We start from the raw sequence: 12,889 nt of genomic DNA, 5'->3' as shown, positions 1-12,889 counted from the left end.
ACTAGAAATGATCCTGATACTGGTACGATCTTCTACAGGAACTGAAAGTCCTAGCCATGGCAGTGAGAAGCATACGGCTGCGGCCATCGGAGTTGGATTTTAGTTCTACGGCTTTAATGATAAAGCTTACCACGTAGTCTTTGTATCCTCCACTCATCCACTGAACATCCTTATATATCTAAGAATTTGAGAAGTTTGTTTTTTGGACATGAGATCCGAATGTAACAAGATGCAGTGAGAACAATAACAAAGTAGCTGTAGTAGTTGAGAATTGTATAAGAACTGATGTAATTGCTGTTATGGATACATAATAAGTTGAAAATTAAGTTCTTTTGTTAGATGCTATAATTTTTGCTTGGTCGTTTTCGAAATTTTGAACATAGATTGCCAAGCATGGTTACAGATGCATTAACATTGCATAATGTCACGATCTTTTGTTTTATTTGCGTTCTTTTGCAGAGTCAAAGTGTCAATCTTCCAGCAACATTCAAATGAGATAAAAATGAAAAAAAAAAATGAGGCATCGAAGGCTTGGGTGTTGTGTTTGAAGGGAACTTAGTTCACAGTTTGTTTGTTTTTTTTGAAGCTTCATAGAATTTAGCATGTCATGTTCGTACTTCTTCACAATGGCTCTTGGCACTAGGATGGAGTTTATATATGGGTTCTGAATCTAAATCATTTTTAGAGATGCAATCAGCTTCAAATCAAAACTTCTCATCGAACCCGGTGCATAGACGAGCTATATACCAATTTTCACTATCGTTAATATATGCCCAGTGCGTAGCATGATACACACCAAATCAAAATTCTCATTGAATCATTTTTCTCCAGAGTGTCTCTTAGTGAAATGCTTAAAAAAAAAAAAAAAAAAAAGGTAAGTTTGTGAAAAATATATGGTATTTTTGTTACTTGAGTTGTTACATGTAGGTAGCTAAGAATCTAGCAAAGACTTTGGGTGCTTTCGAGTCGATAATTAGAGAACTTCACGTAGCCAGTGTAGTCCTTTTTTGGTTCCTATGTTTCTCACACAATCCATCACGACGGGGTGGTCGAAGCCGAACCACAACAAATGAAAAATCCTAAGCGATGGGACGAGGTGAAGCCGAACCACACCAAATAGAAAATGCATCGCGATGGGGTGAGGCGAACCCAAGCCACACCAAGTCAAAAATACATCGCAAGGGGGCGAGGAGAGCCCCGCGACACCAAATTAAAAATACATGACGGGGCGAGGCGATGCCATATCACACCAAACAAAAAATATGGTTAGAAGAAAAAAAATGTCAGATGCATAGCACGCCAAATAAAAAATCCTAAACATATATCGGGACGGGACGAGGCGAAACCGAACCACACCAAATAAAAAAATTCTAAAACATGTATCAGGACGGGACAATGCCCCACGACAAAAAATAAAAAATGTACGACGGCGCGAGGCGAAGCTACATTACACCAAACGAAAAGTATGTCTAAAATAAAAAGAAAAAAGATGGTTGGTTTTCGGGTCTGCCCTGTGCGTAGCACGGACACAAAATCTAGTTGGTTAAATTTGTATTAAAAATGATTAGTGGAGTCTTGGTCTGTGAATTGTCTTATTTACCAGCACTTATGGGAGTCGGAGAAACTGTCGGAAACTCCGAATTTGGGATACCTATCATTCCGTCCAAGAACGACCTCTCAAAGAGAAAACGACTTCTATAGTCTGTAGTATATTTATTTATTTATATTCGTTGAAAAGGTAAAATAAATTGATTAAAAGAAGGATTACCACGAGGAAGTGGCAGACCGGAAGAGTTAAAAGAAAAGCCAATTAACAGTCTAAAGAAACGACTGCTAAATACAGCAAATTGCAACAAAAACCTCTCTATATTAATCAAGTGATTTCTTGATACATAATTATACATAGACCTGACAGCTATAATGCAGACTACTTGAATACTCACAAGTTAAGATATTTGTTTGTTTGATCCACCAAAAGGAATTATATTAAGAAGCACAAAAGTTGTGCGCCAACGAATACAACCAAATGAGGGTCAAATAACCCTAACCAAAGCAAAAGCAGAAAGAAAATTTTTTATTCATCTTGTTCATTAGCATTAATTAGATTTACTCGACCACAGATTTTATTCATCTAATTAATTAGCATATATAGGAATCTTAATCTAGTGTGCGTGGGGTGAGTTGAACATCTAGTGGCACCACCTTGTTGTGGAAAAAACCTGGTCTTGCCCTCATGTCAATTTTCCCCTCTGGTGCCTTCATCTCGAACTCAAGAATAAGACGAGTAAGAACCAAATGCAAGACTTCCAAGGCAAAAGATGCACCAGGACATATCCGCCTGCCTGTTCCAAATGGTATCAGTTCATAATTCTGACCCTTCACATCTACCATCCCTTTGTCATTGCTCAAGAATCTCTCAGGTAGAAATACCAGTGGATCTTTCCACACCCTTGGGTCCCGTTGCATCTTCCATACGTTAACCCATAATCGTGTCCCAGCTGGTACGTGGAAGCCACCAACATCACAATCATCACTTGTCATTCGCTCCATCAATGTGCTAGCAGGGTATAACCGCATTGATTCTTTGATGATTGCTTGGATGTAGACGAGGTTAGGAACATCGGCAGCATCAACCACAGGTGTGTTATCCGATATCTTTTTCTTCCCGAAGTATGTATCTACTTCTTCTTTAGCCTTGTCCAATATGTCTGGATGGTTCAACAGCAAAGAAAGGGTCCATGTCATTATCAATTTTGTAGTGTCACTCCCACCCGATAACATGTCCTGCACATATGTGTGATTGATAAAAAATAATATGTAAGTATATATAGAGGTAAAATCTGCTAACATGCTTATGAGACGTATTACCAAGGCAATAGATTTGACAGAGATTTCGGGGTGGTTTCCCGGAATCTGTGACTGCTCCATAATCGACAAGCAAACATCGATAAAGTCTTCTTCTTCGTGCTCCGTAAGTGCTCCTGTGTTATTTCTAGAAATTTTGAGTTTCTTTTGGCGATGATCCTCCACTGCATCCCCAACTACTGCATCTAATTTTTTACCACAATTCTTCATCTTTCCTGTAAGACCAGTCAATCGATCAATCCACCCAAGCCGTGGAACCACATCTGAAACGGCAAACGTTGCCATAAGATTTGACACTTCATCGATTGCAAGCTTGTATTTTTCCTGGCTGTTTGTGGCACCTATGTTGTTCAATTATAACATATAATTCAGTTTAGAATATGAATGAGCTGTGTGTGTACAAACCAAACATATAAAAACCTAGCTATATGAGCTCACCTGCCACTGCATTTGATTGGAATCCGCTGACGATCCGTCCTATTACGTTAAATGTCAAGTACGCGAACCAATCATCCATTCTCACAAGACTAGCCACATATGTAGTATCACCTCCCTGTTTGTTGTTGCTGCATAACTCATGAAGCTTTTTAAAGGAGTTATCGACTTCAGAAATCCGCAAGTGCTTGAACTTCTCTAATTGCTGATTAGAGAGGAGTTTGTGTGTAGATATCTTTCGCAACTCTCTCCAGTATTTCCCATAAGGTGCAAAACCATAAGATTCAGTGTCATAAAACATAAGTTTAACCGCCAAGGAGGAAGGACGATTTGAGAACAACTTGTCATTGGTACCTGTAAAACACTCCTTTACCATCTCCCAACTACTAACAACTAGAGTTCTATGTCTACCGAATCTTAAGCTGAAAATAGGTCCATATTTATCAGCCATGTGACCAAGAGTTACATGATTTAGATCGTTTTCGTTCATGAAAAGAAGAAGATGACCTATCACTGGCCATGCACCTGATGCCTCTGGTAATGGAGTCGTTGTAATTGCGGTGCGATTTCGCCTCAAACCCCTCTTCTTCTGTTCATAGTAAATAATAACAGGCGAAAGTGTCAGCAGAAAAGCAAGTATAAGAGTGCCAACTGCAGTTGGTTGATCAAAAAACAAATAGATAGACTTCTTGATCATCAAATACGCCATGAATGAACTGAAATTACTCAATTATTGTAATTGTAGATAAGTGTTTAATGGCTTATATTATATATATATATATATATATATATATATATTATTTGTCAAAATTTTCTCGAGGAATCCAGTGGAGTGGTACTGGTCCACATCAATAATGTTTTTCTGAACTTTTTTGAAAAGGGCAAAAAACAAATTGAAAAGGAAAACCTTGCTAAATTGGGTATACCAACATTAAGTGGGTTATATCAATTCAAGTTAGTGGGCTAAGGGGTGTTTTAAAGGTATTAAAAAATCAAATTGTCCAAAAAAAAAAAAAAAAACAACAACATACCGACTAAAACCTATCTAAACAATTTTCAAATCTTTCTTCAAGATTATAACTATACATGATGAAATCAAAAAAGAAAAACAAAAACAAAAGCGAAGCATCAAAACGGAAAAATAAAAATCAAGAAAAAATTGAAAATTTGGATCATCGGGTTTTGAGATTAATAAGATTTTTAGTCGTTCATGTTTACAATTCTCAACCTTGATGACTACAATTCGACATGTTATGAAATTAATATATTGCCGACTAATAATCGTGCATTTGTAACACCTTTCATGTAGGTCAAAAATCATATAGTTGACATAATGATTTTTTACTATCCTATCGGCTATTTGTGGTCATTATCTTCCAATAATGTCGACCCTGCCGACTTTTCATACTTTCTGTTTCAGAAGTGTGCATTTCTTCTCAAATTTTGAACATGAAATCTCTCAATAGCTTTACAGTCCCATCTTTATAAGTGTTTGGGTAGTGTTGTTTCATTTCCGTTACAAACAAAATTCTCAAAAAAAGAAAGAAAAAGCTCAAAAATTTAAATTAATTAACCTAAACGGGATTAATTAGTGTTAATTAAGAAAGGGTAGATTAGGCATTTTGAAATAAATAGTTGAGGGGTTACTTCGTAATGATCCGGATTTTTTCTTATTAGATATACCCTAATTAATCCAGGTATACCCCAATTTTCCAAGAAAAGAAAAGGGTTATCCCCTTCGATTCCATCGAAGTGACCATCCACACTTCAAGAACAATTATTAAAAAAAAATAGAAAAAGAAAGATAGACTCGGTGATTTCCGAGTATGGGAGTCGTTATGTTCAAAAGTTTGAGGTGCAACAAACGAATATGGGTCGGATACATTATGGTTGGAAAAGAACGAACCAAAAATAATTGATTTCGAGGTCCTACGCGAATAAGGAGTATTTCACCCAAGTAGTTAATCTCCATAAACCTTGATGTTGTGGTGCACGAGAAGCTCGTGTTCGCTCACGCCGTCTCTTTTTGCCATAACTTTTTTGATCAGCATCCATTAGTAGCTAAAATGATTGAAGAAAAACAATGATATATGTAATTAAAGGTAAGCCAAATCTGCAGGTGGGGTTATGAGCAACCACTACACTGATAGTGTTTGTTGTTCACCTACATGATTGGAGAAAAAGCAAAGATATATTTAAATTTCCTACTTTTCTTCAGCGGTGACCTTGTTGGACCTTAATGTAAATCCACCCACATGGGTGAAATCCGTGATACAACCAGTAAATTTTATTTGGAGATGCGGATCAGAGATTTTGTTAATTAACGTGTGATCAAAATGTATGATCTATAGGTGTTGGCTTTGGAACACCCTAGAGAACACTGTGATCTTTTCTACGAGTTTTCACCACAAATTTACCTAATCAAAACAGTGTTTGTTTACCTACAATTTTACTAGCACCAGTAAGTGCAATCTGAATCTAAGCAAATCAAGCTCTAAACTTGCATACATATTGGAAATAATGTCAGTGAACACAAAATACGCGAAAAATAACGAAATTACACATTTTTGTTGCTCTACTTTTTTAATTCAGGGTAACTACAAATCCAATTCCAAGCAAGAGCAAGCAAAAGTGTTCTCACAAGATATCAGCACCGACCACATATACTAGTATTCCTTACAGGGCTAGCTTTGATTTTCCTCCCTAAGAGCAACTGCAATGGACGAGTAAACCTATAATTATGATCCAGGGACGAGACGCAACGGGACGGAGTAAAGACTAAAATCTGGACCAAAACCAAATTACAGACCATATTTGGTCTGGGACCAAGACCAAAACTATATATAGTGGAGCGGAGGTATAATCACCGTTTAGCATCGGGCGTATATATAATCTACGCCTGTTGTGAAACGTAAGTAAAGTCACCGCCCCATAAAGAGGCGTGTATATAAGTTACGCCCGATTCAGGCGTTGATAAAATGTTCGCCCGTTGGGACGTTGATAAAGTTTACGCCCCACGTCAGGCGTTAATAAAATGAACGCCCCATTCAGACGAAGATTATACAAACGCCCCAGCCCGGCGTTGATATTCTTAACGCCCACGCCAGGCGTTGATAAAGTGTACGCCCCACGCCAGGCGTTGATAAAGTGTACGCCCCATTCATGCGTTGATATAGTTAACGCCTCACGCCAGGCGTTTATATAGTTAACGCCCCAGACAGGCGGTGATATAATTAACGCCCCATGCCAGGCGGTGATATAATTAACGCCCCACGGCAGGCGTTTATATAGTTAACGCCCCAAGCTTGAGTTTAAAAAAAAAAAAAAAATACTTAGACAAAATTAATTTTGAAATTTTTTTATACCGTTGGTAATTCGACCGTTGAAGAAAATGGAACGTTGAAGAAAATGGAACGTTGGATAATTTGGAACGTTGGAAAGTTTGGAAGACATTTTCGGAAGAAACACCTATATATACACATGAGATCCTGTGACATTTTCCCACGACCAATACTTCAAACTATCCACACCAATAAGAAGAAATATTATTTCTGCTTTCAAATCAGTTGGAAAATTTTCACGGATTCGCTTACAATGGCACCAAGAGTAGCACGAGGTCCAAATTTTACGACAATCGAAGATGTAACAATGTGTAAAATTCATTTATCTATATCTCAAGATTCTAGTGTTGGAGCTGATCAATCAGAGGCGACGTTGTGGACTCGTATCAAGGATGATATTGAACTTCATTTACCTAATAATCCAGAGCGGGCTTGGAGTTCTTGGCAAAAACGATATCAGGGAATAAGTAAAGATGTGGCGTTATTTTCGGCAAAAGAGGCAGAAGTTGAAGGTGAATATCATACTGGATGGGGTCCTGAAAAGAAGGTAAGCATTCTTGATTTTTCCAACCATTGTTTTCTAATATTTAATAAGCGCCCATGTACTTAAGTGTTTTTAAAAACATTAACAGCCTGAAGAAGTTAACAAGAGGTTCAAGGAATGCAACGATGGGAAAAAATTTAAGCACGAAGAGTGCTACCAAGTTGTGTTAGAAAATATAAAATATAATCGACGATCGACTTTTGTATTCGATACGACGCATGATTTGGACACTTATGAGAATAACGAGGAAGATGATGAAGGACCGCAAACAACAACTCAAGGAGAGACCGGTAACGATACAGATGGGGGAGACATAGAGAACACATATCTTCGTAGGATGGGGAAAAAAGCATCAAAAAGATTGAAGAAAACAGGGAGAGAGAAATCCAGTCACCAAGAGGAATTGATGGGAATAATTATTAAAGAACAACAAAATTTCAATACTCATTACCAAGCACAATCAAGATTCAAGATGGAACAAAGAGCAGCAGAATTTGCAGCAAAACAAGCTGAACATGCTGCAAAAATAGCCAAGCAAGCTGAAGACGAAGAATTTCGCATCATTATGATGGATCTTGAAAAAATGGAACCTGTACAACAAGAGTACTTCCGACTTCGCAGGGCGGACATAGTTCGGAATAAAAGAAACCAATCTTAACACAAAGGCGGAATAGTTCAAACCTTAATTATTTCTCCTATTTAGTGATTAGTAGTATTATTAGTATTATTATGTTTTAAATTTCTTAGTATCTGAACAATTAGCATTATTATTATGTAATTTTTGGATTTTAAATTTACTTCCGTTGATTTGAATTAAATTTCTACTTTTTTGAAACATACGACCTTAATTAAAACTTGAGGATGTTTACATACAAAGAGATAATAGAAAGGAAATGACAAACGACAATTTTTAATTCCCATATTCTGCCCATATATATTCGATCAAGTCATCACGCAAGCGAATATGTGCATCTTTGTTACGCATTGCACATCGGCGTTGCTGAGCTCTAATTTGGGAAAACTCGTCACTATTGCCTCTTAATATATTAACCGGTGCTGCGTTGCTACGTTGTTCATAAACATGTGGCCAGTCACCGGGTAGACGTTCATCCTCGACTATCATATTATGTAAGATAATACAAGTTTTCATGATATAGGCAAGCACATCTGGATTCCACATTCTTGCAGGTTTTTTGATGATTCCAAATTGTTGTTGAAGTACACCAAATCCCCGTTCAACATCTTTTCTTGCACCCTCTTGCATCGATGAAAATATTTCCTTTTTCCTACCCACCGGATGTTTAATGGCCGTAATAATAGTAGGAATCTCTGGGTATATTTCATCACCTAGATAATACGGCATATCATATGAATGTCCGTTCACCTCATAGCTCACCGGCGGTGCTTTTCCTGTTACAAGACTTCGAAAAACATATGAACGGTTCATAACATTAATATCGTTGTTAGAACCGGGCATACCAAAAAAAGCATGCCAAAACCATAGGTCATATGACACCACTGCCTCCAACACGATACTTTCGCTCCCTTTATACGCGGTGTAAGCCCCAGATTCTGCCGACAGACATTTATCCCATTTCCAATGCATGCAATCTAGACTACCCAGCATCCCAGGAAATCCCCGGTCTTTGTTTTGCTTGAGCAACAGTTCAATATCACCAGCCGTTGGTTCACGCAAATATTCTTTCCCATACAAATTCACAATCGTCTTACAGAACCTACGAGTAGCTTCCAACACAGTTTTTTCTCCTATGCGTAAGTACTCGTCTATTGCATCTGCCGCACATCCGTAAGCTAACATTCGTACTGCTGCTGTTACTTTTTGATGAGGGTTTAATCCTAAAACTCCACAAGCATCGGGCTTTTGAATAAAATATCTGTTTGCATTGGTAACACCTTCCACTATCCGGTTAAACAATTGTCGACGCATTCTAAATCTTCTGCGAAAAACATTGGGTGGTTGGTTTGGGTACGGAGAGAAATAGTCGTTCCATAGAAGTTCAGCCCCTGACTCACGATCTCTTGGTATTCTGATACGAGTTTGAGGCCATTTTGAATTTGTAACAAGGACTCCCAAACTAACGGCCATGTTATTTTGCATAATTGCTATTGCATCATCATCCGAGGAATAAAAACTACTATTAGAAGAAGAAGATGAAGAAGAAACAGAAGACCGATAATGAGCGGTTTTCTCATATTGTTCCATTGCTATATGAAGCAGAAGAGATGTATTGTTATTCATATATTGAGTGAAACCATTCTTTAATTTATAACCCATTTTCAAGAGCATTAAAAAAACCAAAAAAATAGATATTTTTTTGGGTTCACGCAAATGTGTTTTCCAAAAAAGATAAAGTTTTTGTCAGTGACCTGATATGACAATACTATATATGATTAGACTATACTATATATGATATGACTATACTATATAAGATAAGAAAAGATAACTCCAAAGACAGTTCATCTAAATAATCATAACAAATTAACCCTTCATATTATCATTATCCGAAGTGGACGATCTTGGTGCCACAAAAGGCATGTGCGTTCTCGGATTGGTATTGACTGAGGACATTGTTGAAGCTGATCCCTGATTCATACCACTCCAAACTTGTGATGGCAGGGTTTGGGAAAAGGAACCGTATCCAAGCTGAGGTTGGACAGTGTGCGGCATACGGAAAAGAGATAGTTGTTGCTGCAAATCAACGTTCGCATTATTTAGCCTTTGTATTTCTGCTTCTTTCGACATGATAACGTCCATCCTCTCCTTCGTTTGTTTTAATGTAAATTCGCGAAATTGTTGATTAAAATCAGCATTTTCTTGAAATAATGTGTAAGCTTCATACTGTGAAGAAAAAATAAAATATATAAGTACAAATATACCAACAAAAATCGAACGTACAATAAAAAGTCGAAAGTACACTTACGTGGGATAATAGATGTGGAGGAGGGATATGTACATGTTCAACAGGTTGTTCAATTGGGACCGTATACAAGTCACCGACATACCCATATGTGTGGGCTTCCCAAATAGGATGAGTCACGTAATCTTTGGAGTTGGTTACCATTGTCCAGTATTGTAAATATATATCATAATCTTTAACAACTTGCACTATCTCTGTTGCATCGACCAAACCTTCTTTTTTTAGGCGTTCGGCTTGAATATTGCCAATATCCCCTATAACTGTGTGTAGTCTTATAGGAACATCGAAGGTACAATGGTTTTGCCGCCAACACCTTTCACCAAGATACATGTTGTGTTGTACAGTTAGAAATGGAATAAGAATTTAGTAAGTATGTTATATAGGAAAAAAGTATGTTATATAATAAAATTTACAAATTAACTCACAATGCCCATGTAAGAATATATATATCTCGAGTCTGATAGCCGCGTAGCCGTGCATCCCATATCAGATGCAAGAACTTCTCTGTATGATTCCCATGGGCGCCATGTCACTTGTTCAGCAGTAAGCTTACTTAGTAAATCCCTACAACGGAAAATATCATTTGTATTCTTCGGTACATTCCATTTAGAAGATACGGGCCATTTTTGTTCTGTACTCGCCTCTGGGATTTCTGGTCGACATATGCCCAGGTATTCATACCCCCAAAACTACTCCATCAAAATAATTAGTCAATTTAATAAATTATCAAAAAAATAAACAATGAGAGGAAAAATAACTAGATTGAAAGAATACCTCTAATACTTGGAATGGACCACATAGTGCCTTTTGTCTCCTCCCAGATAAACGGAGTGCCGCATACAATTTCGAAAACGCAACACCACCCCAGTCATACGTGGATACTACATCAAGATTTTCAAAAGCAGCTAACCATCCAGCATCAATATAAGTCTTTGCATTAGAAAAGAAAAAATGTCCCAAAACATACATGAAAAAGGCAATTGCTACTCTATGAGCCAGGGTGCTATCATTTTCAGCCTCAACCAACTTGTCTTCGATGAAATATGACCTTAAATATTTAATTGTAATTGAATTTGAAACCCACAACGGTGCTTTTGGACAGAGCGTGACATCTTGGATATCCGGAAATATATGCTCACGAACATGTTCAAATTGGTACTTCCCCGAATCATAAGGAACATCAGGCCCATCACCGATACTCAGTCCAGTCAACATGAGCCAATCTAGGGGGGTGAATCCCATCTCACCAAATGGGAAGTGAAAAGTGTTTGTTGTATCCCAAAACCGCTCAGCAATATAATCAACCATTGAATGGTTGGTTTCGCTACATTGTATGTCCAGTAAATTTTGCCATCCCGCTTTTTCAATAATATATTTAGCTCTAGGACAGTGTTGTGAAATAGTTTGATAGTGATGAATTACCGATGCCAAAGATCCACGATGTTGATACTTCAATTTGTGCTCCCCTGTAAATGTGATATCCATAGTAGCGTGCGGTTTATCATCTTGCAGTATAGGAAACCTCCCTAACCGGGGAATATCAACCTCCTTAATTGTACCAGTAGCGATTAAGTCATAATCCTCTTCGGCTACAGATTTTTGTTTCTTGTTCGTCTTCACGCGACCATTGAAACGCGCTGTGAATTTGTTCAACATCTGTGCACACACAATATAGATGCAGTTACATTATTAAAAGACCAACCCTCATTAACGAATATTTTTATTAGTCCATCACCATTTATATTCCAAATACTATAAATCCTTAACACAAACCATATCAATTCCAAATTCTATAATTCCAAAAACACAAATTAAATCGTCACCGATGCATTTCCAAAATCATTACAAGATTCCACAACCCAATTTAATCACTTCAAGATTCCATAAAAATCACTAAAAAATCAATTCCATACTCACGCAATTAGCTCTTCTACATATGTAACTCCCAAAATTTACATAACTACAATTTACATAACTAAAATTAATCACCTCAAAATTCAATAAAAAACAATACAAATTCAATTATTGGTAACCATATTCACATACAACATGCAGAAAACCAATAATTAATCCAATAATTTACATAACTACAATAATTTAAAATTAATCCAATAATTTACATAACTACAATTATTGATAACCATATTCACTAAAATTAATTACCAACAGACAACATGAAGAAAAACAATAAAAGGAAGCTCTCAATTGAAATAGGTTGATTGAAACAGTTGAAGGGTGAGAACTATTTCCCACATAATCTACATAACCACGGATTTTTACAATACCCAAAAATAATAAATCAAATTTTTACAATACCACTGTGGAAGCTCTAATAAATTTTAGTGAATAGATTATAAATCAAATAAAAATTTACAATACCCACAAATCAAATTTTTACAATACCCACAAATAAATTTTTACAACCACTGTGGAAGCTCTAATAAATACCCAATTTTTAAGCTCTAACTATTTTAAAAAAAAAATTCACTGTGTGTTTTATCTCTAACCACTGTGTGTTTTATCTCTATAAAAACATAAAACACACATACCCAATTTTTAAGCTCTAACCACTGTGTGTTTTATCTCTATAAAAACATAAAACACACATACCCAATTTTTTCACATACATATTAATCTCTATAAAAACATAAAACACACATACCCACAAATATTAATCTCAAATTTTTTTAAGCTCTAACTATTTTAAAAAAAAATTCAACCAAATTTACATAATCATCAAATATGGTTTTTTTCACATACATAAT

At 36.6% G+C, this 12,889-nt stretch overlaps 1 protein-coding gene across 1 annotated transcript; it reads right to left on the bottom strand.

Moving 5' to 3' along the window:
- Nucleotides 1–1,958: 1,958 nt before the first annotated feature.
- LOC113322396 (bifunctional protein STORR-like) lies at nucleotides 1,959–4,068 on the bottom strand. Its single transcript, XM_026570475.1, has 3 exons — nucleotides 3,304–4,068; nucleotides 2,869–3,206; nucleotides 1,959–2,784 (listed from the first exon to the last, which is right to left on the bottom strand). Exons 1-3 carry the CDS (start codon nucleotides 4,007–4,009, stop codon nucleotides 2,158–2,160), a joined length of 1,671 nt encoding a protein of 556 aa, XP_026426260.1. The 5' UTR covers nucleotides 4,010–4,068; the 3' UTR covers nucleotides 1,959–2,157.
- Between the last annotated feature and the right edge of the window lie 8,821 nt (nucleotides 4,069–12,889).

The sequence above is a fragment of the Papaver somniferum genome, chromosome 11, assembly GCF_003573695.1.
Source record: "Papaver somniferum cultivar HN1 chromosome 11, ASM357369v1, whole genome shotgun sequence".
NCBI lineage: Eukaryota > Viridiplantae > Streptophyta > Magnoliopsida > Ranunculales > Papaveraceae > Papaver > Papaver somniferum.
The sequence above is the reverse complement of the archived record's forward strand: the minus strand, read 5'-3'. Positions and strand labels throughout refer to the sequence as shown.